Source organism: Augochlora pura, chromosome 2, assembly GCF_028453695.1.
Source record: "Augochlora pura isolate Apur16 chromosome 2, APUR_v2.2.1, whole genome shotgun sequence".
In the NCBI taxonomy this organism is placed as follows: domain Eukaryota; kingdom Metazoa; phylum Arthropoda; class Insecta; order Hymenoptera; family Halictidae; genus Augochlora; species Augochlora pura.
This window is the reverse complement of record NC_135773.1, coordinates 18,416,257-18,443,608: the sequence shown is the minus strand read 5'-3', so window position 1 is coordinate 18,443,608 and position 27,352 is coordinate 18,416,257. Positions and strand designations below refer to the sequence as shown.

Here is a 27,352-nt window from a genome sequence, read left to right as displayed (position 1 = left end):
GTCGTCCTCGACACAACATTGCGCGATACACGGGCGGAAGTTTCAAGAGTTCTCTGCTCTTGACGAGTCGAAAAATTGTTTCCTTCGGTTTATTTTCGTACTTGCGGCTCCGCCAAGTTTTCGACAATTTTTTTGCCGAGCTATTGGGTCGAGCTTTTGTCGACAGAGAAAGCTATTGTTTCGATGCAAGCTGTCCAGGAAGATTTGGACGAAACTTACGAGTTTTTCAGGTCAAACAGATGAAATAGAAATTAAAGAAAACCTTGTCTCCTAAAATACTTTACTGAGAAGGTCTCAGTGAAAAATAAATTGTTTCTTTTAACTATTTTGATAAGTTGAAAATAATCTAATAATATTATTAACCCCTTGTGCTATGATTTTTATATAGCTACCTTGATTAGCTATTCTTAATTTGAAATAATTACTCTGATATGTTTTCACACTTTGGTTTACTAGATTTTGTTAACAAAAGTATTAAATTTTATTCTGTTACAGAGGAAGTGAATATCTGTATTTAATAGATCATATATAAAATCTTCATCACGAATCTAACTGTTTGTTTCGTGCAAGGGGTTAAATTCTTCTTACATCTTTATAATTTTATATTTCAGCCACTACGTTTTGCTATGCTTTTATTTATGCTATGCTTTCTTCAATGCCAAGCTTCTATAAATATTTATTGCTTATTGTGATAGTCATAAGAAATGTTCGAACATTTTTCTTCCTACCTTTCTTGACCCACCGGTGGGTCATGCGTGTCAGACCCGTGGTCGGCGTACATTTGCTTATTTTGCTTGCATTTCACAAAATAGATACTACAAAATAGGTTTACGTTATTTTATTTGAACATTATAAACAGATATTCAATAGTAAAAACATAGAAGTTCAATATCATAAACCTAACATATTTATTTAATTTTTGTAAATTTCGAGCGCCGACTCACAGAGAAAATCGTGAATATCGACGGCGGCGTCAACGTGTTAAATTAATAAAATCTTTTGAAAATAAGTTTAATAAATAAAGTAAGTAAAACAATTTGAATTACATTTAGTGGTCTGTGAAGTATATAATTCATAGAAATTTCAAAATTTAATAAAAAATGTAATATTTCAAATATTGTTAATATCTAGATAAATGTTATATCTTACAGATCAGTAAATAAGACGTTATTATAACCAGGAACGGCGGTACAAACATCGCAGTAGAATCGCACGAGAATCTAAAATATTACAGGATCTACAACTTATCCAACGGGACGAGTCAGGAAGTGTACACAAAACTGCTACATATTCGCCTAATCGATGCCGACGTCTGCAGCTGTCGTTCCGTTAAACGCGAGCTCCGGTGCGGAAAAGCACATGTTTCTCGAATGTGTCTCGTTGGGGCAGACCGCGAATATAAAACGCGCGAATTGTCAGTAGGGTAGCATATGGGAGCCAACAAATCGAGAAAATCGGTGGGCAAGCCGAGCAAAACGTCGCCGGCAGTCGAGTACCGGTCGGTTAACATTTCACAGCGGATAATTTGCGTTAAAAGCTCTCCATTTGTTCGATCGAACCGCTGAATGGTGAACGCGGCTCGCCGGGCGTCTCATCGGTTCTAAAGCAGTTGGACGGCCGATCCGTGCATCCATCTATTTCACCGATAGGTTAATCACTATGATCGTAGATGGATGATCGGTGACTGGCATGGCTGCATCGCCGGCTGCGAGAAAAGACGAGTCGTCGTGTGCGTACGTCTCGACGCGTCGGCTCCGCCGAGCAGGATGCAGATGTTATCGCCGACAGGTACCGGCAGGCGACGAAGCCCCAGGAACGGGAGTCCTGTACCGGTCGCCGGAGACGGGACGGGGTCCTGCGTGAATCTCGGGATCGAACGAACAAAAGTACGGAGCCTGATTCTCCCCGCCAGCAAGATTATCGAGCCGAACACGCCAACGAGGTGTCTCGCCGGCCTAATCTTGGATTAGAGGCGGAACTTGCCGAGTTTGCCTCCCTCTTGTTTCGGCCTGTGGATTAACGCGTTGACGCTCGGTAATGTACTGACCCTTGGGGGCACTGTTTGCCTCTATTGTCACCCGGAGCAACCATAATCGTCGCTTGACAGAAACGCTTCGGATTTCTACATTTTCGTGTTAACCCTCGAGGGAGAATCCTTTCCCATTATATTTCGGCTTAATTATTTTCGAAAAAAAAAACATTTCTATATGGATTTTGATACAAATATCTACTAACGTTCGTGTTACAAAAGATATTTTTTAAAATAAGAATAATAAAATTCACATGGACTGCGATCAGTGAAATACAGATATTGCAGACAGAAATGGCATGCCAGCATGCCGGTGCGATCGTTTCATTAATGTGAAAAAACGAGAAAAATGGAATGGTTACAGTATGAATACGACTATAGGGTGAACCATTATAAATGATAAACTTTGAGCATTTGAAAAATGGTGGTACTTTGACGTTTAAATATCGATCTTTTATAGATACTAAAATAAATAGGAAAAGATAAATTTAAAAGAAATCGTGGTTCGTGCAATATAAATGTTTAAAAAACGCGTTTACAGTTTTATGTAGCAGTTACGTGGAAACGTGTATACTTACGATTATTCTGCCACTCTAGGACCATAACTTGGTACACATTACGAGTTCAAACAAATGCTGTCACAGCTATATTTTCGACGGTATATACTGTAAATATATTTCGAATGAATGTATAAACATTTCGAATAAAGAACACTGCGCGTTACTCTGCGGTTCGGTCGAAATTGCTCCAACTCGATAGTTGTAAACCAACTCATAGCGTCACGTTCTTTCGTTCGATCGAAATCGTTGATCTCCAACAAAATCTAATCTGAAGTACTAATTCGTCGATCAAAGTAATGCTAACACATACATGTATACAAAAATAGGATATTAACACAGTAAAAAAAGATTGATTTTTAATAATTCCAACCAAAGATACCTCGTATCTGGTAGAATGTTTACTCGGAATGTACTCGCAAAATGCCGCACTCGAGACTATCCAGAAATTTCGTAAAAATTGGCAATTATTATGCAATAACACGATCGATTTAACACTGATTGTTCGAAAGGCGAAGAGGGATCGTTGTACTTCCCTAAAGACTTTGAAGCTCAATCGGTCGCGAACAGTATAACGTCCACTGTAATTGGTCCGGACCCTGTCAAGCAGCCGCGGAACGAACGAGTAATTGGAAAATAATGTACAAATATTTGTCGAAAGTAAAAGTCGAGAATTCTCGAATGAAATATGCAGCGGTAATTGATCTGGCCAGACAAATAAAATTAGCCGGCCGATTGGACTCTGGAAGCGAACTGGCCGCGTGCGTTCGCGAACCGATGGAGCTTGAGTTATCGGTGGCGCAATTTCCAGCCAGACAAAACTAAATCCGGATCTTACTTCGCAACTCCTGTACACTGTATACGACGTTATACAGCAAAGACCGCGGGCACACCTGCCTTGCTCGGGGACCGCTAGACCGCAGGACGCAGGATCCGCTGCGCATTCGAATGATTGATCGCGATGTTAAATCGGCAACACTGTCCAACGGTATCATAATATCGTAATAAATTGCTGTTCAAATACCGACACACGTCAATTAAAAACTGGTGAATTTCCGCTCACCCGTGGAAACGCGGCGCTCGAGGAAAACCGCCGTCTCTTTCTCGCCTCGGAATCAATTCGGAATGCTCGCGTTTAGTATATTATAACTTCTCGGACACACGGCAATTACACCGTATCATTTTTTCCAAATTACGAAACGCTGGTGGCGCGAACGCGCACACGTGCTGAACAGAGTTTCGATGCAATCGAAGCGTGCATGTTTATTTGTCGTACATAAATTGGCGCGTAAACTAACAAATCTTTTCCAACTCTTATCGTCTAGATACGGTCTAAATACGATCCGAAGAATTCCTTATCGACTTTGATCGAGGTCCCTAGATACAATCTAAATCCAGGCTAGTCACTGACAAAGTCTCTGGAACTCTTAAATTAACATCGGATTGAAATTGACCGTCGATTATCTCTGATCGACGGGATCGACGAGCCTGGCCAGCCGATCGTACGTGAAACTCGAACGGCTCGGCGGCATCGCGCTCTCGTTCTGACCAGTGATCTCCTGTATCTTCTTGATGGCCTCTTCCCCGTGATAGATCTTCTCCCGAGAGGTGTCGATGCTGACGCCGACCTTGTCGCCGGCTTCCTGGTACGCTTTGTCGGATAAATTCTGTTGCAAGCTCTCGTCCAAGTACGGAGCCTCCACCACCATCATGGATTCTACGGGGATGTCGTCTTTGATGATCGAGCCCACCTTCGGGTACGTCAGATTCTTCTCTGGGGTGCAACCGTTGCGTTTCGCCTTGCCTTCCAACGCGGTTGACCAATCGTGCAGCATCTGACGGTAGCCGTCGGAGTCGCCTATCTGAATTAGCTTGTCAGCACCGCTGCGAATTCCGTAGGACTTCTCCAGGTATCGCGCCAGATTCAGATCCACGACCGCGTCGATCATCCTGGCACGTTTCTCCGCGGATCTCGTCTGTTTCGGATTCTCGGGAGCTTTGGGCTGTTTCGGACAGGTTTTCTTGCACGGTCTCTGACCTTTGAACGCGGAATTGGGTGATTAGTAGGCGGCGGATTTTTGTGCAATATCTAAATTGTCTGCGCTGGTTACAAGACACGGAAGCCGCGTAGACATTGGCTTCGTTCTTTCTTCAATGAAAAGAAAATAATGCAACAGTAGCTTCGAAATTCGTTTAATCATTTTACTGTTTCATATTTTATAGCAAGTTTGCATTCAGTTCCTCCAAATCTAATTTTTTGACAATTTAATCTGTTACTCCGATTGTGAATCATGAATCGTATTGCGAAGTATGAAGTGAATTCGTTCGAAATTTCTTTCTAACAGTTACGAGTTTGTATTAAAAGTTCATATTTAAAAATTCACATTTAAAAGTTCACATTAGAGATGACTGCTTCGATAAAATTTCATTTTTAAATTCCTTCTCTTTGAATAATTTCGGATTTATGGTTACTTATCCTGTGACAAGCGATATAATAATTACCTCGTCGAGTAGAAAATAGGTTCGGTAGAGAATTATTCGCATAAAGAGTCATTCGAATAAATAGATTAGATCGTAACTTAAAAAAGATAATCGTCTAAAATAAATTCATACGGATAATTATCTTATTTAATATAACAATATAAAAGAATAAATATAATATAATAATTTGAATAATTATTTCAGTTAATATAAAGTTAATCACGCTTAAAAATAAATTGAAGCCACAATAATCGGCTATACCCCACTGGCTCCACTACCCCAGTTTCAAAAGCACTAGTTCAACGCGTTGCTTAAAATAATCGGTTTGCGTAACACACGTTAACATTAGGGTGCATGACCGTTAATAGACAAAGGGTCGAAACGAGAATAGCACGGGGAACAATATTCTCACCGACGCATTCCTCTTTTTGTTTTGGCACGCGTCCCTTGCACGCGTCAAAGTTTGCCTGCACGTCGTCCTCGCCGGAACGGGAAGCCGGCTTTACACACTGCACTTTGCGATGCTTCCAGCCCGACTTGCCGTCGCAGGCGTTGCACCTGCTCCATTGACTCACTCGCCACCTTCGTACAAAGCACAGGGACAGTTCCGTGTCATCGCAAACAGATTAATCTCGGGATTAAGGAAATTCGCGGCAAGCAATATTAATATCCAATTGCTACCTTTGAAACGAACTTTCAAACAGTTCTATATATTCTTTCGCTGAAATGTTTATATGCGTTTGCTAAATATATACCGGGTGAGATGCCTAAGAGAATACGAGTGCGTATGGAAGGAAAGATATGTTTTTCAAATTGATTTTTGATAGCGTTAAAGACAAGGAAAGTATATTAGGCGAAGATTTTTGGTGACTCACCCTGTATATAAGAGTATTAGATGACTCAGGTACACTATCTAGAATTAATTATCTGTGGAGCATTGTCCTATTATCTCTGACTTACTACTTAAGTGTGAAGTTTGAAATGGAATAATGCCATGCCCTGCCATTTTATTTATGCCACTTTATGGACAATCTAACCTCTTAAATCGTATCTCCGTTAATGTCAATAATTTAGAGAATTTGTTTGTATTTTCTGTTTATTTGCAGAAGACACTTTTCAAGTTTTAACTTCAAATTGTTCTTTCTGTTTGCTTGTATCTCCATAATTAATTTTCTGACTTTTCATACAATAGTTCTTAACCTTTTCAGGAATACTACCACGTATATGTACGTTTAGTTTTCTAAACCTTATGATTATTCTAAATGTAAAGAAAATGAGAATTGTAAAATGAAGTGGATAATAAATAAAAAAGAAAAAATTAAATAGATTGTTCCCTACTATGAAAACTCAATCCAGAAGAGGTTAAATTAATTTAGTAATATCATTTTCTTCCATCGCATTATAAATCTAAAAGCGTGCACATGGTATAGCAATTTCTACCATGAGGTATCTTTTCACACCTTAAACGTAAATTCAGTATGCATTCTACGTCACAGTGAGGTCTCTCATATTACTTAAGCATCTCTCCGTACAAAGTGCTCGTACTCGTTAATCAATAACTAGACTGCGAACCTTATACATTTATAACAAAATTCGTTACATGTAAAACGATGAAAATATTAAAAGAATTTAATGACATCTATAAACTATATTCAGCTCACTGAAATTACTTATCGGAGGAAGACTATTCAACTGAAGTTCGTAGCAATTAATGAAGATAATTTTTCTTTTGCGTAAAGATCCGCAAACTATTGATAAATGATAATAATATTTAACGATCATGAAATTTTTTAAAAATTAAGAGAATGCTGCGTCAAGAGAATATTGTAATGAAAGTTGAATGTGTTACCTCGCAGGGCACGCTTCCACGTTGCACAGTCGGCTCTTCGGTTCCGGTCTGGGAGTGGACTCGCAAAAATTGGGCGTGACTTTGCCAGAGTTCTGCTCGATGCACGTCGCCTCGGAGATCTATGGTTATCGAAGGTACGTTTGATTACGCTTATTTATACCGTCTCGCCTCCTGTTATCCGTCGTTTGCAAACCCGACTTTATTTAGCGTCGAGAGATATTTCTCGGCAGGACGATCGGTGCTCGCGTAGCGATGGGATCAAGCATGCGCTAAGTAGAATCGATAAAGCGTAACCAACGATCGAAACACTTGCAAGAAAACGCAGAAATCTTGTAAATTACACGCGAAACTTTTACGAGCACCTATAGTGAAAAGTATTCGCGCACCTTTAAAGTGGTTTAACTCTTTTAAAACTGTCTTAAATATCCTAAACTTGTTTTAGATGATAATCTATTAGACTAGTCTATTAGACGATGACTAAATAGAGTGACTAAATTTTACCATTACTTGACAAAAGCAGAATAAAGAGCTCACGGTGTAATAGCAGAATGAAAAATAAGTATCTTGACCATCGTCTGGTAGACTAGTCCTTCTATTATGAAAAAGAGCATTCAAGTCGTTCAGTTCAGTTTTAAAAAAAAGTTATCGCATTTTAAAGAACCTACGAATGCTTTTGTAAGCCGCTATACGTGCACTCCTTTCGCATCAGACTTATGCGAAATATAAGCTCGTTTGATTTCTATACTTTATATAATACTCTTGGCATAATACTTGCAAGCACATGCTCAAAGTCAACGATTGACTTCGTGGTCCACGACTAGCGGTCAAATTCTGTGCAACAAACTTTCCGCATTGGACTTGATACCATCGTACACATTGGGCTTTATACCATCGCTAAAGACGCATGTCCTCGCATCGTTGCCGCTTGCTCTCTGATTTAGTATCGTGGACGCACGCGAACCGCCGCGGCCGCGGCCGCTGCCATGCCGAGCGAAAGCCAGAACCCGAAAGCGTCAAAGGGAAATAAATCCTCGAGCAAACGTCTAATTGAGCCTGTTGATTTATGCTCGATAGCGTATCGAGCCGCGCGAAGGTGCAATCAAACGGCCAGCTAGGTAGTGACTTTCTGCCCCCGTTGATTCACCGGGTTCCACGGACAATGGCGATATTAATCCGATAATAGTTCGATTTACCATTGTGCCGCCGCCGCATTTTGCGTCGCAGATCGACCACTCCGTGAAGTCCCACAGGTATTTCGGCGTGTACCCGGGATTCGACGTCAACACGTAGTAGGACCAAGTCACCTCGAAGTTCTGGTACGCTTCGCGCCCGTAAAATACGTACTGCAATCGCAACGATTATTGTTATTACCCTACAACTGCTAGTTTGATTATCTCCGCGCCGAACGCAATATTTCCTCATTATGGCTGCACCGTGGATCTGTGTGTAATGTAGAAATGTTCAGGCATCGGTTCTAAATCCGTTCTAAAACAGGAGATCTCATCCGCAAAATTTGATAATATCACGTTTCACTATCTCGAGATTGTTGCATGTATTTCCTGTATGTGTACTGATTTTTCATGTCCTTCGTAAGGTTCTAGAATCCCATAAAGTATATAATATAAGATAATAATAAAATCATTTAGGTTTTTCCGGGAAAAGTACATTGGAAATTGAATATCTGAAAGCTATAATTTTTTTCATATAGGATCGCTTGTTTCAGGAAAACAAAACAAGAAGCGTCGCTTGAAAAACTGTTCACTTTTCTATTTCACGATTTCTTTTGCTAAATACAAATTGTCTGCATCAACTAAATGAAGAACTAAATCAACTGAATGACTGAACTAAATCGCGTTCTTTCTTCAATCATTTCAACAGGGTGAAAGTGATACATTTATACCTCCGAATTTTTTAAATGTTTCTATTATTTTAAATTGCATCTACTCCATTTTACCGAAAATTCATAAAAATCACAGTCTAGCAGTAACATCAAGCAGTTGAAAGTGGCGCGTCAATATTTCCCAAGCTTTTTCCAACTTCTTTCCAATCTTTTGCAACTCTTGGCAACCAACGCTTTTACGACTGTTTGGCAACCGAACTACGCAATCTATTTAATTTTTTAATTACGGAAAAAGCGTTTTTTAGAAGCAGTGGATCGTGCGATAGCGACACGATTGTCGAATATTCTGTGCGAATTTGAAGTCAATCGACGAAGTGGAAATTGTGATATCGTGCAGAACAGTTCAAAAAATTAGGTTCGAAAGAAACGCGTTTATCAGCTATGTGAAGATAAGCGTATATTTATATATTAGTGATCTTCAAAAAGCTGTAACTTCGTACATACGAAATGTTTATTTTGAAATTGAACTAAGCCCATTGATTTTAAAATCTAGATATTTAAGGATTGTGGGCTTTAATCAATTACAAAGTATTGGTAATTGATGACATGATAGTATAATATTCTTATGTCTCGAAGGGTTATTGCATTCTAGAGATTTTGGAATAAAATTATATACAGCGTAGAAGTGTAAATATTAAAATAGCTAGCTCGATGTTTTTGGAGAATAGACTCGGACCACTTTCGAAATAAACAGCTCATATTACGAGTTTAAACAACTTCTGTCGCAGACGCATACTTTAAGGAAGCGCAATAAAACACAAATCGATTTTTTAACACTAAACCTACCAAGATCTAAAAGCGACTAACAGGTATTGTCGTATAAACATTACTAGATTGAGTTTATTGAAATTTCTCACAATTTCCATAATGCTATTGAAGCATTATATTCATAGGAATTATTCAGGAGTCAATATTCATGAATAAATATCTTCGACGATTTCTAATGGAAACAACATTACGACTACAATAATTATTAAATCAGAAATGTGAAACCGGCGTGGCAGTGGTTTAGTGTTTTTCTAGACCAATACTGTATCCAAAGAATACTTGCCTCGAGAACAAGGTCGTCGCTGATAGGTCCTTTCATGCTGATGTGCTCCCTGTCCGGCTCGGGATACGTGTAAATCAGCATCGCGTTCGCGCACTCGTAATCGCCGCTCTGGAATCCACGACTGCGATAAAAGGAATCGTTAAAAAGTTATCGCGTTTCTTCCGATCGCGATGAAAAGTTCATTCGTCGAAAAGATTACAGTTCCATCGCGCGACGTTTAACAGGTCGAACCGCAGTCGCGCAATAATTACTTATTTTCGTTCAGACAGGTTTTCTCCCCTTTCGCGAATTTTATCGCCAGGAGATTCTTCTTCGGCTTAGTCTCCATTACGATGATGTTGCGCGCCCCTTTCGGAATCGTCGTTATATCGACGCGGGCTGTGCGCGTGCAAAGCGAGAGATTACGTGCGATGAATCGGTTCATGTGCAACAAGTCGATCGTAATGAAAGCGGAACATACGTTTCTTGGGCCCCGTGTGTTTGTCGTACACCCCCTCGATTTTCTTACACTTGGTGCCGTCCCCTTTGCAGACCCCGCAATTGTCATCCACTGCGGAACCGTCCAATATCCAATCGCAGCTCACTTTCTAAAACATCATCGGAACATAATAATCAGCTCGGTAAAATCAGTATCAACATTTGGATACCGAACCATTTTCCCAGCTTTATAAATCGATGTTCCAAAGCACATTTTTTAAGATACTTCTTGTAGACATGTATTAGTCTTTCCGTTGTTCTTAACACGTTCCGTACCACGTGTACCACCGATGGTATACGTTTACATGTTTATTTAGATCGCTAAGAAGATAGTTTCCAGCAAAGAAGTAAAAAATTAATTTCCAACACAAGACTGGCTCGTAACAAGTCTGTTTCATTGTTATATACATGGTAATTAATAATTACATAATATATATGTACTTTTAGTAAAATATCAAATAGCCAGTGTGAAGAGTCGAGTAAAAACAGCTTGGCATGGAACGTGTTAAAACGTCAGTGATTTATATGTATAATTTAATCGTCGAAAATTCCATTCGTAGTCCAAGAGTTGAATAAAGAACCTAGAACTAGAACTTGAATCTAGAATACAGAGAGACTAGAAACGAGAAAGTTTAACAAAAAGAAGAAAATATAATAGTAATATCAGTTTATCGATGTCGACGGCAAATATCCTTTGTTGCATATTGTACAGTAAGAAATAGGATATCAAAAGGTTGTACAAAGGAATAAACAGAGAAATAAACGATATCGAAGATTGGCGGTTATAGGAAGATAAGACAAAGAGTTCCCGTACCCTACAGACGCCTCCAACGCACATGTCGTTCGTTCCGGGTCTACAGGGTGTCGTGTCGTTCGCTTGTGGATTCACCCTTGTTCTTACGTTCTTCTCGTTGATGCAATACAATGCGCAAGGGAAGTCCTTGTCCACGTGCGGTCTCCACGTGTAAAAAATACCGTCAGCAAAGACTTTTACTTTATTGTACAACGAGCACTGAACTGCTCGGATAGGCGGCTTGCTGGGGTCGCAGGGCTGTCGAATCAAAAACCCTCGAGTTATACGGCAGAAACAGAATAATAGTTTAATTCAATCGAAAGGGAATTTTAGTTGCACATGCATTGCAAAACTGGAGAAGTAAAAAGCTAAAGCATCGAAACATGACTCTACATATAGGTTCAAGGAAAGAAAGCTGTACATCCTGTCCATAAGTATGTATATACTGTCCGTTGCTCTAAAGATGACAAAGAGAGAAGTATGGGACTGATTCCCACCAATCCAAACATGTTAACAGAAGTAAGCCTTGCAGAAGTAGGGTAAACAGATTTCCTTTGTTGTCAGAAACGATCTCTTCCTATTAGCCCCAATTTCAAAAGGGTCTCGAGTCTGGCCGATTGCAATAACTAAGTGTTATATAGTTTAAATTAATGCTATAACACGATGGGTATCGGTAGATTCTATTTGGGATATATGTTCAATAATATTTGGTAGTATTAAATTGAATTAATTAATTAATATCTTTTGCGCAAATTAAAAGTTTGATAAATCGTATTGTTGAGATAGAGAAATTCGGAAAAGGTATGAAAAATTTGCAAAATACTTATAAGAATTATTAGAAGCTGAATAAAAAAACATTTCTTCGGTTATAGTGAAGAAATTGATAGCCCAATGTCAAAATTAGTATTAAAAGGAGGTTTAACTCCACAAGACGAGTATATCGACGAAGAGAAAATTTAATTTTTTCCTCGTTCACGTTGAAATATTAAATACATTATTGATCATAATATTAATCACAGTAAAATCATAATAATATTCATGAATTATTTCACAATTTTTGTTAGATAACTATCTTAATGAAGAAAGTATCCACATACTTATGGACATTGATACGTATATGTCGCCAACGCGAAAGCATCTGCCTGTTGCGTTAACTCCTCAAACCGATAATAAAATTTATAAGAATTCAAGGCACATTTATTGCAACATATTTAATCTTGCATAACTCTTGTATTTGCGTATTTATATTTGTGTATTTTTTATGAATGACATATTTGTGTATGTTTGTGAATTATATATTTGTGTACTTATTCGTGTATTTATTTATGTATTTGTATTGTACTACATATACATAATGCGACGTTTCATGCATACACGGCAAGCAATGTGGCGACATTAACGTATGCATGTACGTCGAACCGATCTGAGGAGTTAATCAGTTAGATGGTAAAACGATTTACCAAATGCTCCCCCGGGACAAATTGCAAAGCACAATGGAGTGAAAAGAAAAGGGGAAAGAGGAAAGGTAAGAACGAACGACACTCGAGGTTCACCTGGGTGTTGCAAATGGCCAGCTTCTTCCTCTCGCCGATGCAGTACCTGCCACCGTTCGACGGATACGGTTTGTTGCACTCCCGCTCGGCAGATTTCAGGCCGCCGCCGCAGGTTCGGCTGCATTTGCTCATGGGACCCCATTCACCCCATCCGCCGTGCACCGCCTTCGGTCTGGTGCCCATATCCACGCATTTCTTGTGGATGCACCACTGTGTTGCGAGCACACGCGCATTCTTTACTTTCCCGATACATCGGCTAGCGTTCCAGTTACCCGGTCAACCGTATTTCGCATATCAACGCGTCCCGTAATTCCACTCGAATGGAATTCGTCCCCTCGCGCGTTCTTTACGATCAATCTCAATTCTTTTATGACGCGCCTCGCCGTCAGAGTTGCGCTAATTAAACTACATTGTTCGTCGTAGTTGAATCAGATTGTAATTCAATTAGATTGTAATTCAATTAGATTGTAATTCAATTAAATTGTAATTCAATTAAATTGTAATTCAACTGGATTATAATTACATTAGATCGTACTTCAACTAGATTGTAATTCAATTACATTGTATTTGAATTACATTCCAATTGAATTACATCGTAATAGAATTAAATTTTAATACAATCGTATCGTATTATAATTATATCACATCTAAATTACATTCTACTTAAATCACATCGTATTTGAATCACATTGTAATTGAATTAAGTAATTCGAACCTCTGAGTTAATCCAATTACCAGCTATATCAATCACATTTGTAATTGAAATCTAACGTAATTCAAATACGATACACTTGAATTACAATGTAACCGACATTCGATGCAATTCAATCAATTTGCAAAATAATTCATCGACGGTCCGAATTGCATACCCAATACGAACTTACATTCGCACGGAAGAACTTTCTAAAGCCGAGAGACCAACTCCTCCTCGAAATGAAATTTCTGAGAAACTGGAGACGGGGTTTTCGCGATAGCTGCCGCCTCATCGTGATTTTTCGCCATTCATAGAATTATTTCACGACCACGCTCTCGCAGTGTCGCGGAACGTTTTACTTTCGCGTTACGCTCGCGTCTCGGAAATTTTAAATTATTCCGTGTCGCTTAGCCGTTCTCCGCGTCTCGTCCTCCGGCTGTAATCCGCCGCAAAGGACAGCGGCGAGCAGGAGCCAACAGGAGCGAAGGATACCGTGACAAAGCAGCCGCATGGAAATTTCTGTACAATCTCCCAACGGCTGCGAACACGCGAATCGTTGTTTCACGAGATAAAGCGGAGGAAGCGGAGGCGCGCGATACACCTTCCGCAGAGCGCGGCAGTACTTTGCGAGAGAACCCCATTTAAGAGCTTGGAGAAAAAAAAATCGATCTTTTTCCGGTTTCAACCGCCGGGATTTTATTCGAAATTCTAAAATTCAGTCGCAACGCCCGCGGAAAGGATTATACGCTCTGTGTATCGAACCTTGCTCTCACCGCATTTCGTCCCGTCGGCCACCCCGCTACCTTGAGTCACGCACTTGTCATCCTTGGTGCACCATAGCCTCTCGCACTCGCCCTCCTGAAACGGAATTGCCCCATCGCTTGCACATTCTATACGCATATTTTGAACTAGACGGCCACCTGGACGTTTCTGTTCGGTTAAACTTCCGCAAACCAGGTGGAGTAAGGTCACGCCCTGAATCGTGTGCGATTTAATTATACCCTAAACGTTATTCGTCTTCAAATATACAGGGTGTCCAGAAAGAGGCAAGACCAAATTTCTACTTTGCTACTGAGGATTCGTTATTTACACGTTCCGTGCCCAGCTATTTTATTCCACTCTACTCTCTGACCATTTATTATTTTCAAAAAAATTGATACATGTACATATCAATTATAGTATACGTAACAATGAAGCTAACGAATTGTATCACATTCTTTTCCTGAAAAGGAACTCTTCAGTTCTACCTTCTACCGGTGGCTAGGTCAATTTTCACTCGCGATATTTAAACCCTTCACTTCATTACACAAATTCGAGCAACTATATGAAATAAATTGCTGTTGCATTAAAAACAACGGAAAAGTCTCCGGAAACGTGTCTTGAAGAATCAGCGAATAAAACTTTAGATTGTTAGAAACGTCGTCTATAGTACAGTTGAGAATGATCCGCTGTCCAAGACTTAATAAGAAAATTATAAAATTGTCTCCCCTTCCGACTAATAACTTGATTTGACCGCACATGGTTCACGGAAAGTTAGGGAATATATTTCAACCATACCAAGGCTAGACAGTACTTTAATAACAAGAACATAAAATTGTCTCCCCTTCCGACTAATAACTTGATTTGACCGCACATGGTTCACGGAAGGTTAGGGAATATATTTCAACCACACCAAGGCTAGACAGTACTTTAATAACAAGAACATAAAAATGTTTCCCCTTCCGACTAATGACTTGATTTGACCGCACATGGTTCATGGAAGGTTAGATAAGATAGTTGAGCCGTACCGAGGCTTGACAGTGTTTCGAGCCGGGCAAAACCATGTTGCATTGATAGTCCGAGCCGTACATTGCGCCAGGCAGCATGTTCGGGAACTTGAAGTTCTCCGGCGGGTTTCGCGGGTTGTTGCTCAGGCAGTCGCCCAATCCCTGGCTGAAACGTATCGATGACAAGCATGCAAACTCTGGTTACTCGTCCGCGATAGTATTAACGTCTACGAGCGATCAACCTGAAGAGCTCGGTCATGAATTTCGTGCTGCACGGCGACCATCGAATCGTGAAGAAAAAGATGTACGGCGACATGACGTAGTAGCTTTGATCGGAGTCCTGCGGCGGGCAGGCGTTCGACCCGCCTTCGTCGTGAGCGCAGCCCAACCTGAAAACGAACGAGACCCGAAAACAAATTTTATAAATGCTGGAACATTTCAAGATGCTACTGTCGAGTGTCTAAGTCCAACAGAAGAAGGTCCTCGGGTTTAACTCTGGCCTTTTATATAGTTTTAATAATGGTTTTCGAGACATTTAACGCAAATACCTTTGTCCTACGATTATACATGTAGCTGAGCAAAGTTGTTACAATTAACATTAATAAAAGTAACTAATTAATTAATAAATTGCTGAATTTCTTTCAGAAATATTATATTTACTTCTGCTTTAATTATAAGAAATAGAACAAAACAGTGTGGTACTTGTCGTGTAAACATGAGAAGGACGAAAATTGAAAGTACCGTGTACCATGTTCGATTTTAATTCAGGCAACTTTAAAATAATCAGCCACCTCAATGAAAATTAATAAAATTATTAGAGGAAGCCTCTGAGTAAAACACGACACATTCAATTTTTATGAAAATGTTTAAAGTAGAAATGGGTACAATAGCTCTGGAATAAGTTCAATAATGTATTCATTTATTTACTACCTTTATTAATCTTAATTGTGGTAATATTAAGATAACCGGGAATGTATACATTTCCAAGAAAGAATATCTATCAATCTCCTATCATTCACAATGAAGATCATTGTGAAAACACTGATCAGAGTGTTACTCTCGAGGACCTCCTCTTTGAGACGATGAACGTACGAGTGGCCGAGTTCGTGAGCGACCGTGATTCCAAGAGTGAGGCCGGTGTCTTCGTTGATCGCACCTGCCTTGTTGGGCATGCAAACGGTGCCCACGTACGCCAGACCCAGCAGGTTGCAGTTAGTACCTCGCGAGCAAATGTCGTGCCTGAGACACAACCAAATTGGCGAAATTCTAGCAGAATCGAAGGAACGGAAAGGTCAAAGGACATTGAGACCTGGTTATGAGGACAGCCGCGTCAAAGTGATTAGGGTGATTCTCATCGGAGGGCTTTAGCTTCTCCACCCACTTCAGGAAATTCTCCAGCGTCCCTTCGGCCGCGGGGGTAATGCGCAAATCTATCTACGGGAAGAACGTGGTGGTAAAATATTCGGGGATACCATGTGAATGCCGTTGAATGAACGACGGTGTCATTAACACTGGAAATACCAAAGCGGTCAAAATAACTGATTTCTGATTTTGTCTTTCTATAAAATTGGTCTTGTTAAATATTGTTCTATAAAATTGTTTTTGTTAGACATTTTTATAGGAACTCCATCATTCAAGCACTTATTATAATAATAATCGTAGGAAGTTTAATTAAACCCAATCTTGTCATTGTTATAAAACATTATACATCGGGCACGTTTATGGCTTGGTAGTCCTAGTGTTGACACTAAACCTACCACCGTCGCACACAGTAGGAAAAGATGATTTTTTGGGTGTTATCGAAGAAAGTAAAACCGTTCAAAGTTTAATTAATAAAAGAGAAATTAGAACAAAAAAATGTTATCTTGCCTTTTTCTATATGTATAGTTGATTGAAGTGACTTTGGTCTGTTAGACTACTTAAAAAGGTATATCACAGGAAAACAAATGTTTTTTGAAACAATTTTTGATATTTATTAAAAGTAAACATATCTCTTTCAAGTAAATCAAATGATTTTACTTTTTTGAAAACACCGATTGATTTTTCATCGTTGAATCTCATTCTTTTCCTACTGTGCACTGATCAGATAAACGGTATCACAATTATTTCATAACAATTGAAATCGTAAAGATGCTTTCATTATAAACTGGTTAATACGTATAATATTTATCATAAATATTAATATTATATATAAATTCTATCTCGTACATCTTACGAGGCAATTTTTGTCAGTCGCTTTTAGGCCTTGCTAAGTTTAGTGTTAAATAAACAGTTTCTGTATCGATCACAAGATATAGGAATTAAATGGAAAGTTGTTTTCTGTTTCAATCATGTAGCAAGACTATAAATACGTCGGCATTCTTAACACTTCACGTACTCGAAGCCTGTTAATAGGCTTTTTAATACCGGAGTTGCCCCTGTAGGTTGATACGAAATAAACGGGACAATCGCTTTGAGCGAATTGTCGCTGTTTAGTATTATAACTAGGTAGCGTTCAATTTAACTATACTTGATTTACCATTTCTATTATCTATTAGTCTATATCGTTATCGTGTTATACAATCAACGGCCGAATTCATACTGTCATTCACTCGCTCATTCGTTATACTCATATCTCATTCAACCAATTTATATAATGTCTCATGCTTATTTTAATATTTATGCCTATATATATCACATGCTGTTACCACTAATAGTCTCTTGAGAGTAGTTGCACAATATTTTTTTAAATATCCAAGAGTATTTGTTACATTATATTTACCCAAATATAATAAACCAAAAATATATATGTTGGACTATGAATGAATATATTACCGTTTCAAGAATATTTTAAGAAATTCTCAATTATGCACGTTTGATATTAAAAGGATTATCAAATAGCTGTCGGTGAATGAAATGTTAACACTTTACCTACCATAAAATTAGCATTAAACGATATTTATTTTTCCTATTTTATGTATTTTATTTAACGCGAAAGGTATCTAATATTTAAAAAATTATATAATAATGCCTCAATAATAGATAGCAAATTATTATATTATAAAATATATAATTATATATAGCCTCGAAAACCGATTCGCAGGCTATCGATCGAGGCGAAAAGCCGATTTATAAGCTACCGGTTGGTAAAGTGTTAAATTCCAGCAATGATCCTTCCGTTTTGTATTTCAGCTATCCTTGCGGCCAGAGACGCGTAAAATCCGCGGTCTAACGATCCCATTTCGCATTTAACAGCGTGTAAATTGAAACAGGTTTCCCTGTTTCCGCATTACCTCCTCCTTCTCCTTCTCCAAATAAATCATCCGCACGAGGATCACGTCGATCTGATTGCCGGTGCTCGCGTCGTGGTAAAAGTCCGCCACCATGTTCATGACCGTCATCAGGTACTGTTCGTAGTTGGTGTTGTTGTGATAATCGAGGAACATCCTGTCGGCGACCACTGCGAGCGTCAGGTATCGATGTATGCTGTGAGTCGCGGAGTAAGGGGTGTCCGCTCTCTTCACCAGCAACGAATTATTTTTCGGTGACCGTTTCACTCGGTCGGCCAATGCTTCCGCCCATGCAGTCTCCCAGTTATCTGCCGCGTTATCGTCATCGTTGTAATCGTAGTTATCGATAGGTTATCACGAGCACCCGCGCGCGCAAGAAAATGGCCCGCGTCGGTTGCAAGAAAGAAGTTTTCAGAAATCTCGAACGCGAATCTCGCATTTGAAAGGAGCCACCTTCAGTTTAATCGATTCCGCTGCAAGTTTCGGTAAAACGAGTGCCAAGAGGGACACCGAGAGCGGAGCGAGTCGCTGGAGTGTCATAATCGTCGTGTACCGTCGCGCGAACACCATTCGCTGGCGACCTTTGCTCCACTGGACCTCTGGCGAGTCTAACTCCTCGCACAATGCCAATATTTCCCCATGGTTTTCAGTTACAGCTCTTCGAGCAGGCACGAGCAGAAACTAGACATTACACTCTAGACTAAAATCTGAGGAACATAACTCCCTCAACTTTGATTAAGGTGGAACAATTGCTGCGTCTTTGATTTATATGTATTTCATGTTTATCGAATAAGATGTACTCGATCTTTTTATTCGAAGATGAACAAAATGTAAGAATCATTTTTTCGAAAATAAACTAAATAACAGGATTCATTTCTTTGTTTTAAAATAAACGGAATAACAGGTTTTTTACTCACAAATAAACCAAATAAAAGAATACATTTCTTATTTGAATATAAGATAAAAGAATTAATCTTTCTATACGAAAGTAAACCAAATTAAGGAATAAAGATATTTAATATGTTTCATTCGATAAATGTAGAATTAATATTTGAAGACCTTGATATGTAATTAAATACTTTTATACGTTAATTCTTACTGCTTCGAAAATCTTGTTATCTTTCTCAATCTCTCGTCTTTTTCGATCTTTCTCAATTTCCTAGATTTTTAAATACCATCAAACATTTTCTACGTTTAGTTTCATTAAATTCAAAAATAAACAAAACGTTAATTATACCTGAAAACGACCAAAGACAACAATTCGTTACCCCGCAGTAACCAGCTGCGCCATTATTCTACCCAGTATTTCTTTCGTTCGGCACTCCCTTCAACTACACCAGATTCATTATTAATTCGATATTTTATCAGAAGTCTGAAGAACTTAGGAGACTCCGTTCCAGTTGAACTGCGCCGTAGCGAACGATGGCAACGACTAATCGCGAACTGTCCTAATTATTTCGATCGATTGGTCGAGCAATTTGCTCTCGAGTTCAATGGTTGCGAAAGGTCGGGCCGCTCTATCAGCGAAATAACCCTATCGAGACTGAACTCCGGCTTTGGTCCGGCTTATAGAATAAGAAGGAGGGAAGGGACAATAGTTCTAACCGCTGACTCCGCAAGCTTTCTTCGGTGCATGTCCGTTTTTTTCAGCAGCTTCGTGCTCCAGGCTGCGTTCATAGGCTATGTGAACGTGGCGACCATCGGGCTCCGGTTCGGCTTGGCTCGCCGGCTCGATGAAGTACCGCCCGTGATCGGTTTGCACGTAGCCGACCTGCACGCGATCCGCACGCATTTATCGGATTCTCGTTAATCAAAGTTATTATAAATAAGATATCGAAAGAGGCCGCCGAAAGAACGCAATTATCGCGGCTGTAAGCGAGCCTCGGTCGTGATGGCAATTAATGCTGCTTAATAGATTGCTTTTCGCGTGCATTGTCGTCCAAAGGAAAAACACCTTGAGAGTACCGTGAAGAATACCTTGTAAAATATCTTGAAAAATAACTTTAATAGTACCTTTAAAAATAGCTTAAAGAATACTTAATTCAGCGATTCTCCGCCATTCAACGTAAGTTATGCTTTTGGTTTTGTATAAATATATAAATATATAAATTTATAGGTGTATAAATATGTATAAATATACAAATAAGATATATTCGAATAAATCGATGTAAATTATCGGGGGATTCGTAATAACGAGGCTGAGGAGGAGCATTTCGAGCTCACCGGTAGCAGAATCGCAAAAGAAGAGCTCGGAAACGCAAACTTTCGAGCCTATTCGGTGGATCTAGTGTTAAGTGTATCGTCGATTGAAATAGTAACGTGATCCAGCTACCGTAACGGATCGAATTGCCCTGTATCACGTTATCGTATCGGTAAATTTTCGCGAATATCATCGCAGCGTGCTTGTTGCTCTCCGCTCGTCGAGCCAGGGCCGCCACAATTTCGAGGAAATTATCGAGGCTCGGCTTGTTTGTGCGCGGTGGGTGGGCAGGCGGACTCGTTATGAATTATGCCGTTAGTTCTAGCCGAGTTGAATGTTGCACGGGCAACCAGTCCCAGTAATTGGGATCGTTCTATTGTAATTTTATCGGGCCTACGTATAATTCCGCGATTCGCCGGAAATTTCATCAGGGATTCGAGCCGAAGGGTCGAAGTAACGAACTTGCGTCGAAAATCAAAGAACTTTTGATAGAAGCGAGATAAAGCGATCATTTAATATTTGCGTTCGCTCTGAACGGTTGTAGCGTAAGGAATAATTAGAGAGAATGTAGCATGAACTATTTTTGACGTTGAAAATTGATTTTGATCTTAACCCTTTGCACTCCAGGCCATTCTAAGCCTAGATCTAAAATAGCTATTTTAACCAACTGCATTTCCATTTTATGTAACTTAGTACAATTTATGAATATGACATTGAGTCTAGTGAATCATAAAACTATTACCCTTTTAACAATCTTTTAAATAGAAGGATCTTTAACCCTTTCGGTCGTATTAAATCTATACATAAGTCATTTTCGCCATAATTAATTTTCTTTCAGTGGACAGTAATAAGATAACAATAATAAAAGAAGGAAAAAGAAAATTGATTAACTCCGTTTTAATGTTCAGACATATGTAACACAATAATATGTTTTAATTTTATGTAAAAATAAAAAAGATTAAAAAAGATATATAAATTGCTTTGGTGGCTGAGAGCAGACATACGTCCGCAAAGGGTTAATAATGTCAAAATTATTTTGGAAATGATATAACGATTTTCATTGGCGCCTCAGAGACGCCACTCGAGTGCTAAGGGTTAAAATATTCCAAGAAAATTGCGACTTATCCAATGCAGTCGGCCACGCAGGACCTCGAGGAACCTAAGCAATAGACTCAGGCCACTCGACGTCGCCCAAACACTCTGTCGCCATGTGTCCCATTCATTACCATTTTATTGCACTCAACCATTCTGTCTTTCATACCCGGAAAAAACCTTACATTTATAAACAAATAAATAAAAAAGTAGAGTTCTTTGATTTCGACACAATTTCGTCTTATTGGCCCACTGTTCGGCGTTCTTTCGGTATCACCTTAAAACGAAACGAAACAGGAACGTCGGGGGGTTGATATAGTGATACGAACCACGCCGTCGCACAAAGAAAGAGCAGCCTTGGATCCGCGGTGGCCTCTGACGAAGCCTCGATAATGGCACTGCTGATCCGGGGCTCTTTTGAATCGTATCGCCTCGTTCAGGTTAGTCCTGAGGCCGGCGCCCCTCGTCTCGATCACCATGTCTGGCGAGATGAATTCGTGGTGTGGGTCGAGCTCCACGTGGTGCTCGATTCCGTTGAATGGCAGCACCAGGTGCAATTTATCGGCCCCGGAGTCCGTCTCCGTCGACCTCTTTCTTCTGCCGAGCTCCTCCCGGTTGTAGAAATTCGGCAGCGAGTATGTGGCGAATTTGCCATCCTCGAACACTCTTTTCGGTATCAGGAATTCCGGCTGGTGTACGTCTCTCGTGTACCTGCGCCGGGGAACAAAAGTTTGATTAAAGAACGAGACCACCTGGTCGAGAGAACAGAGTATTTCGCGGAGGCTAGGCGGAGATACACTGAACTCGAGGTTGCTGCTGGGTAAATCATGGTTGGGTTCGGACACTTCCTAGTTTATTCTAATGAATTTCGGTCGGACGTGTTTGAACTAGAGTTGTGCACTGTTCGGATTGTTCCGATTAAATATTTATTCAGCATAATTTCCCTTTTAGTCGAATATTTTACTCAAATTATTCGTGGTAAATTATTCTATCTACTTATTAGAACAATTCGACGAAGTAATGTAGAAGGAATAAATCGATAAACTTATTCTCTTGTAAAGAGTATACGAATAATTGATTGAATCTATTTAATTGGTGGAATAGAATTTTTCCATTCGAAGCATTATTATTCCACTCGTCGAGATTTAGCACAATTCATCCATTGTGCGACAATAGTAATAAAATAGACATACTTCTAGCCAGTGTTACGAAGGTCGGAACAAGTTTTCATGAACTGTTCACAAAATTTGCTGACTTGCTGATTCTATATCAATCTAAATATGATATATTTCTGTTCCATTATCATAAAAATGAGCATTTACCGGTATACGTAAATAGATTATATTAGATCAATTACATTTATTATATACACCGTGATGACATCGATGCCGATATAATGCGGTAAAACAGAAAAGCAAAGTGCACAGGACCACGTAATACAGAGTTAAGAAATATTGCGGAAAAATATGAATGAGAGTCACTGTAGCTCTTCGCATGTAAAACCGCTAATAGGGCTACTAGAAATGTGCAGGGAGATCCTCCTAATAAACTTCGCGCTAGGAATGCTTAAAAGAATTAATCGTATTCGCCGATAACGAACGCGGGACCAATAGAAGGCCGCCGTTTACAACGAGTGTGCGCTCGCCGCGGGTAAATGAAGCGTCGATAAAGTTGCCGGACTCGTTAAGAGCGTGTTAATCAAGGTACATCCGCGATCCTTCTGACGGGAAGTAACTCGGCGATTTTCAGCCGAATTAACGGAGACGCGGCCCTCCCCGTACCCGCCGCGCCGCGCCGCGCCTCACCTCGGGGAAAAATTTAATAAAGTTTCGAACGGCTATCTCGACCGACCCGACCCGTTTCTTCCAGTAAAATACTGCCGGCTCACCGGATAACGAAATATATTACCGTTACTATTTAATTGAATTTATAGTGTTCTCCTCGGGCCGGCTATCGCTATCTTCGGGGCTCGGGAGCGCTACCATCTCGCTCTCTTAAATTCTGACGAGGCATAAATCTTCTCGATCTATCTATTATCACGAATAGGAGAGCTCCTCGTGGAGACAAAGAGCCGTAAATTTCGAGCCGAGCCGAAGCAGCCGTTCGTTTGTCCCGGGGAAATCCTCGGCGACGGCTCGTTGCTCTGCGTCGAGCACGGGAGCCCTTATCGGCCGTCGTAATTCGGAAATAAAAGCGGCGCGGCGCCGGGAATTTGTTGCGCTTGAATTTTGAAGACCGTGCAAAATGGGACGGCGGAGCCAGTCGACGGAATGAATTTGAACTTGAGACGAGAAGATCCAACGAGACGCGATCGAATAGAGAAGATGACACGGCCACGGATGAAGTTGTCGGTCGGAGGACTCGGCGAGAAGAAGGACCGACAATTGCAGCAGCCAGCGAATGAACTTACCTACCATGGTATACGTTTCTGGCGCCACGGTACTTCTCGATCAGGTCCCCGTCCGTCAGCACGAGAACGCCGAGGAACGTCAGAAGTGCTTGGAATCCGTTCATGACAGACTAGTTTTTCGTGTCGAGCCCCGTGAAGTCGGTCGACGCACCTCCGAACAACGAAATTCGAGCGCAATTGTTTCCACAAAGAGAAACTGCTCCCGTGGCGAACCATCATCGTAACTCGTTGATAAGAAAAGATAGGAAGCAAAATATAACTGGTAGAATATATAATAATAATAATGGTAATTGTGTCAACGAAATGGACCCTTTGATACAGAGAAAATTGCGAGCACATGGGACGAAGCTAGGAAGACATAAAAATAATAAGATAAGAATCAACGGAGATCTAATAAAGCAGTAGTAGTGGTATGTGAATTAAATAATAAAGATTGTAGTAATATAAGTAATATGATTTTTAATTATTGCAAATTTCTGATACGTAATATTAGTATGTGTTGTAATATGCATGTTGCTAATTATCCAATCTTAAGTTCTATAGCGTAATAAGGAAAGCAGTAATTATTAGTAATAACTGTAATAACAATAAGATCAAAGATTCAGGATGGTTGCGAAGGGTAGTGATGACAGAGTGTTTATTAATAATTGAGAGAATGCCAGTAACGATTGGCATCGATGAGTAAGCAATTTCGTAGATATAGTAATGGCCATATAGTGTGCGATCTGTGATAAAAAGAGTAGAATATCTTAGGTTACGGACCGGTGCACAAAAGTTGTTCTTTTTAGAGTTCGGGATCGGGAGACAGCGTGATTAATTAGTTTGTAAGCAAATAATAGGCCAGTGATGATACGCTATTCATCAAGAGACATCAATCACAGTCGTAGTAACGTGTCATCGTAATTATAGCATATATTGACATAGATGACTCGATGAAATAAGCTATAAGCCTTAGAAACCCGTGTTGAATATTCTGAATTACCGCCGAGTGATATTAGTTTAAAGAGCTCATATTACTGATCCGCATTCGATCGTGAGACAAAAATGAAAATCTATAAAAAAACCGAAGTCTGTTATTATCTGATAACTGTTTTCCTCTTGGAATTGCGATTAATAAAGCTGAGAGCATTAATTATAAATAACGTCGACGTAAGAAGTTCCTCGTGTTCTGATTTTGTTGAACATTTGCGGGAACCGGTGTAATCGGTAATTATTCGCCGAACCGTTTACGTTATTAGCAACAAACGGCGACCGGAAATTGTCAGATATTTCAGAGACCTGGCACGAGAAAAAGTGCTGCGAGCACAAATTTCCTTTAAAGGATCAGTGAATTTGAAAGTTGAAGGTCTCCTTTGCCGAGAGATCTCCCGTCCAATTATCATGTCAATGAACATATCAAAGAAATTCCCCCCTGTTAGAGCTTCTACTCTTTAAAGGGAAGATCAAAGGCGGGCAGTTTTCGGCGAGGCGATGCGAGCCAAGCCGAGGCGAATGTCCAGCGGACAGGGGACAGTAATTTTTACACGGGCTGCATCGCGGTGCATCGCGGTGCAACGCAATCACACCGAAAACAGTTGACAGGGAAGGGTCCCGGCTCCAGCGGGCAAAAAGTCAACGAAAATTGACCTATCAGGATCGATCCGGAGGTCTGATTGAGCCCATATTTGGATCGATCCCGGGAGAAGAGGAGCCGTACGCGAGTCCGATCTACCGGGTGGCCCTCGTACGTTCGATTCATAGCCGCCCGTTTGCGGGGTATGGTACTGCATATTCCATTCCGTTACAGGATATTCAAATCGGATTAGTTTCTATGCGAATATTCGGACTAAATATTCGCGAACTTTCCATTTTGAGTGAAATTGCGATCTCTTTGCCCACGGACACTCGCCGGCGTTTCTGTCTCTGCGATGTATCGTATAACTCGATAGTTCGACACAAAATTGTTGTTTGATAAAACTTCCATGCGCCGAACATGCATCGATCATTCGCTCGCAGGCGAGTTCGAAGCTTGGAAATATAAAAGTAACGAACAATCTTTCTAATGCTCAATCACGTCGAAGCGAACGCGATTGTAATTAAGAAGGTATTTTAGTGTTAATTGTATTTTCGTTTCACCATTTTTGGGATCTTTTTACGAAGAAATTATAGCAATCTTCGCGATCGTAATTTATTTTAGGGTTTATTTACGCATGTTTTAATAACATTCGATACAAGTTTTAGGATAAAAAGATGACAAAAGTCGGTGACATTAGCTAGTTTAAAGCATAAACGAATTTCAAAAAGACCGTCTTTATATAATCTTATTTACGACCATATTTATAGTATCTTTACTTTCGACTTTACAAATAGCGGCTTGTAATTTTGTCCAAGCAAAATTGTACTATCTTGGTTCAAGATAAATATTCGTCGTTACTTTCTGCAGACTTCGTCAAAATATTACTCAGAAATAAGCTATTTTACTTTGCATGAAATACGATTTAACGTAAGTATTATGTCAAGTTCCTGTGATAATAATATTTTAGGTGTTTTATAATTTTGTTCACAGGTGTATGAACATCATAAACACTATAACTTTATTAATTTAAAGAACTTAAACATAAGGCATTACAGGCGTACATGTAAGCCTACGTTCTTCAAGAAAATTCAAAAAAATATCTTTCCAAAGGTTTACACTAGAATTGCATCTTAACACTTAACCGACCGTTAACCTATAAAACCTACAGTAACCATTAATTTTTTATCTACTATCGAGATAAATGTGGTATATTATACTACCGTAAGTTTTAATATTGTTATATAACTTTTTAAATATTAAATATCTTTCGCGATTAATAAAATAAATAAAATCAAAATAGAAACGAAAATTTAACGTTGAACTAAATTTTTACAACTGAATGTCCGGTCGATAAAATGTCAAGATATTAGAAGGAGCAAGAATCTCAACGGAGGTAACTGAATCTCGGCTCAAAATTGGCCGCCTCGCGTTGTCGTCGGCGTTACAAAGCGATTCGCGATCCTTTTAGGGTGTCTCGATCTCGATGGGACAAGTAAATTCGGAATGACGAACGATGAAATGCGCCGCATCCAGTCGAGTCGCCGTGTCATATACCCGGCAATTCGAAATAACCGGTCCGCCGCGATGCACACGCGCAACATTGCTGCCCATAATCGTATCCCCGGTGAATTGCCGGCCTGGTACGACCACCGAGTTGCATGTAAAACCACATCGTC

General features: G+C 39.8%; 1 protein-coding gene across 1 annotated transcript; it reads right to left on the bottom strand.

The window, feature by feature from the left end:
- Nucleotides 1-4,046: 4,046 nt before the first annotated feature.
- Nucleotides 4,047-24,225, bottom strand: LOC144478271 (A disintegrin and metalloproteinase with thrombospondin motifs 12). Its single transcript, XM_078196038.1, has 18 exons — nucleotides 24,122-24,225; nucleotides 22,041-22,422; nucleotides 20,025-20,190; nucleotides 18,423-18,727; nucleotides 16,460-16,584; nucleotides 16,243-16,389; nucleotides 15,393-15,539; nucleotides 15,172-15,316; nucleotides 14,147-14,359; nucleotides 12,691-12,900; nucleotides 11,159-11,395; nucleotides 10,328-10,454; nucleotides 10,119-10,245; nucleotides 9,868-9,988; nucleotides 8,110-8,259; nucleotides 6,917-7,035; nucleotides 5,480-5,649; nucleotides 4,047-4,624 (listed from the first exon to the last, which is right to left on the bottom strand). Exons 1-18 carry the CDS (start codon nucleotides 24,223-24,225, stop codon nucleotides 4,047-4,049), a joined length of 3,573 nt encoding a protein of 1,190 aa, XP_078052164.1.
- Nucleotides 24,226-27,352: the final 3,127 nt, after the last annotated feature.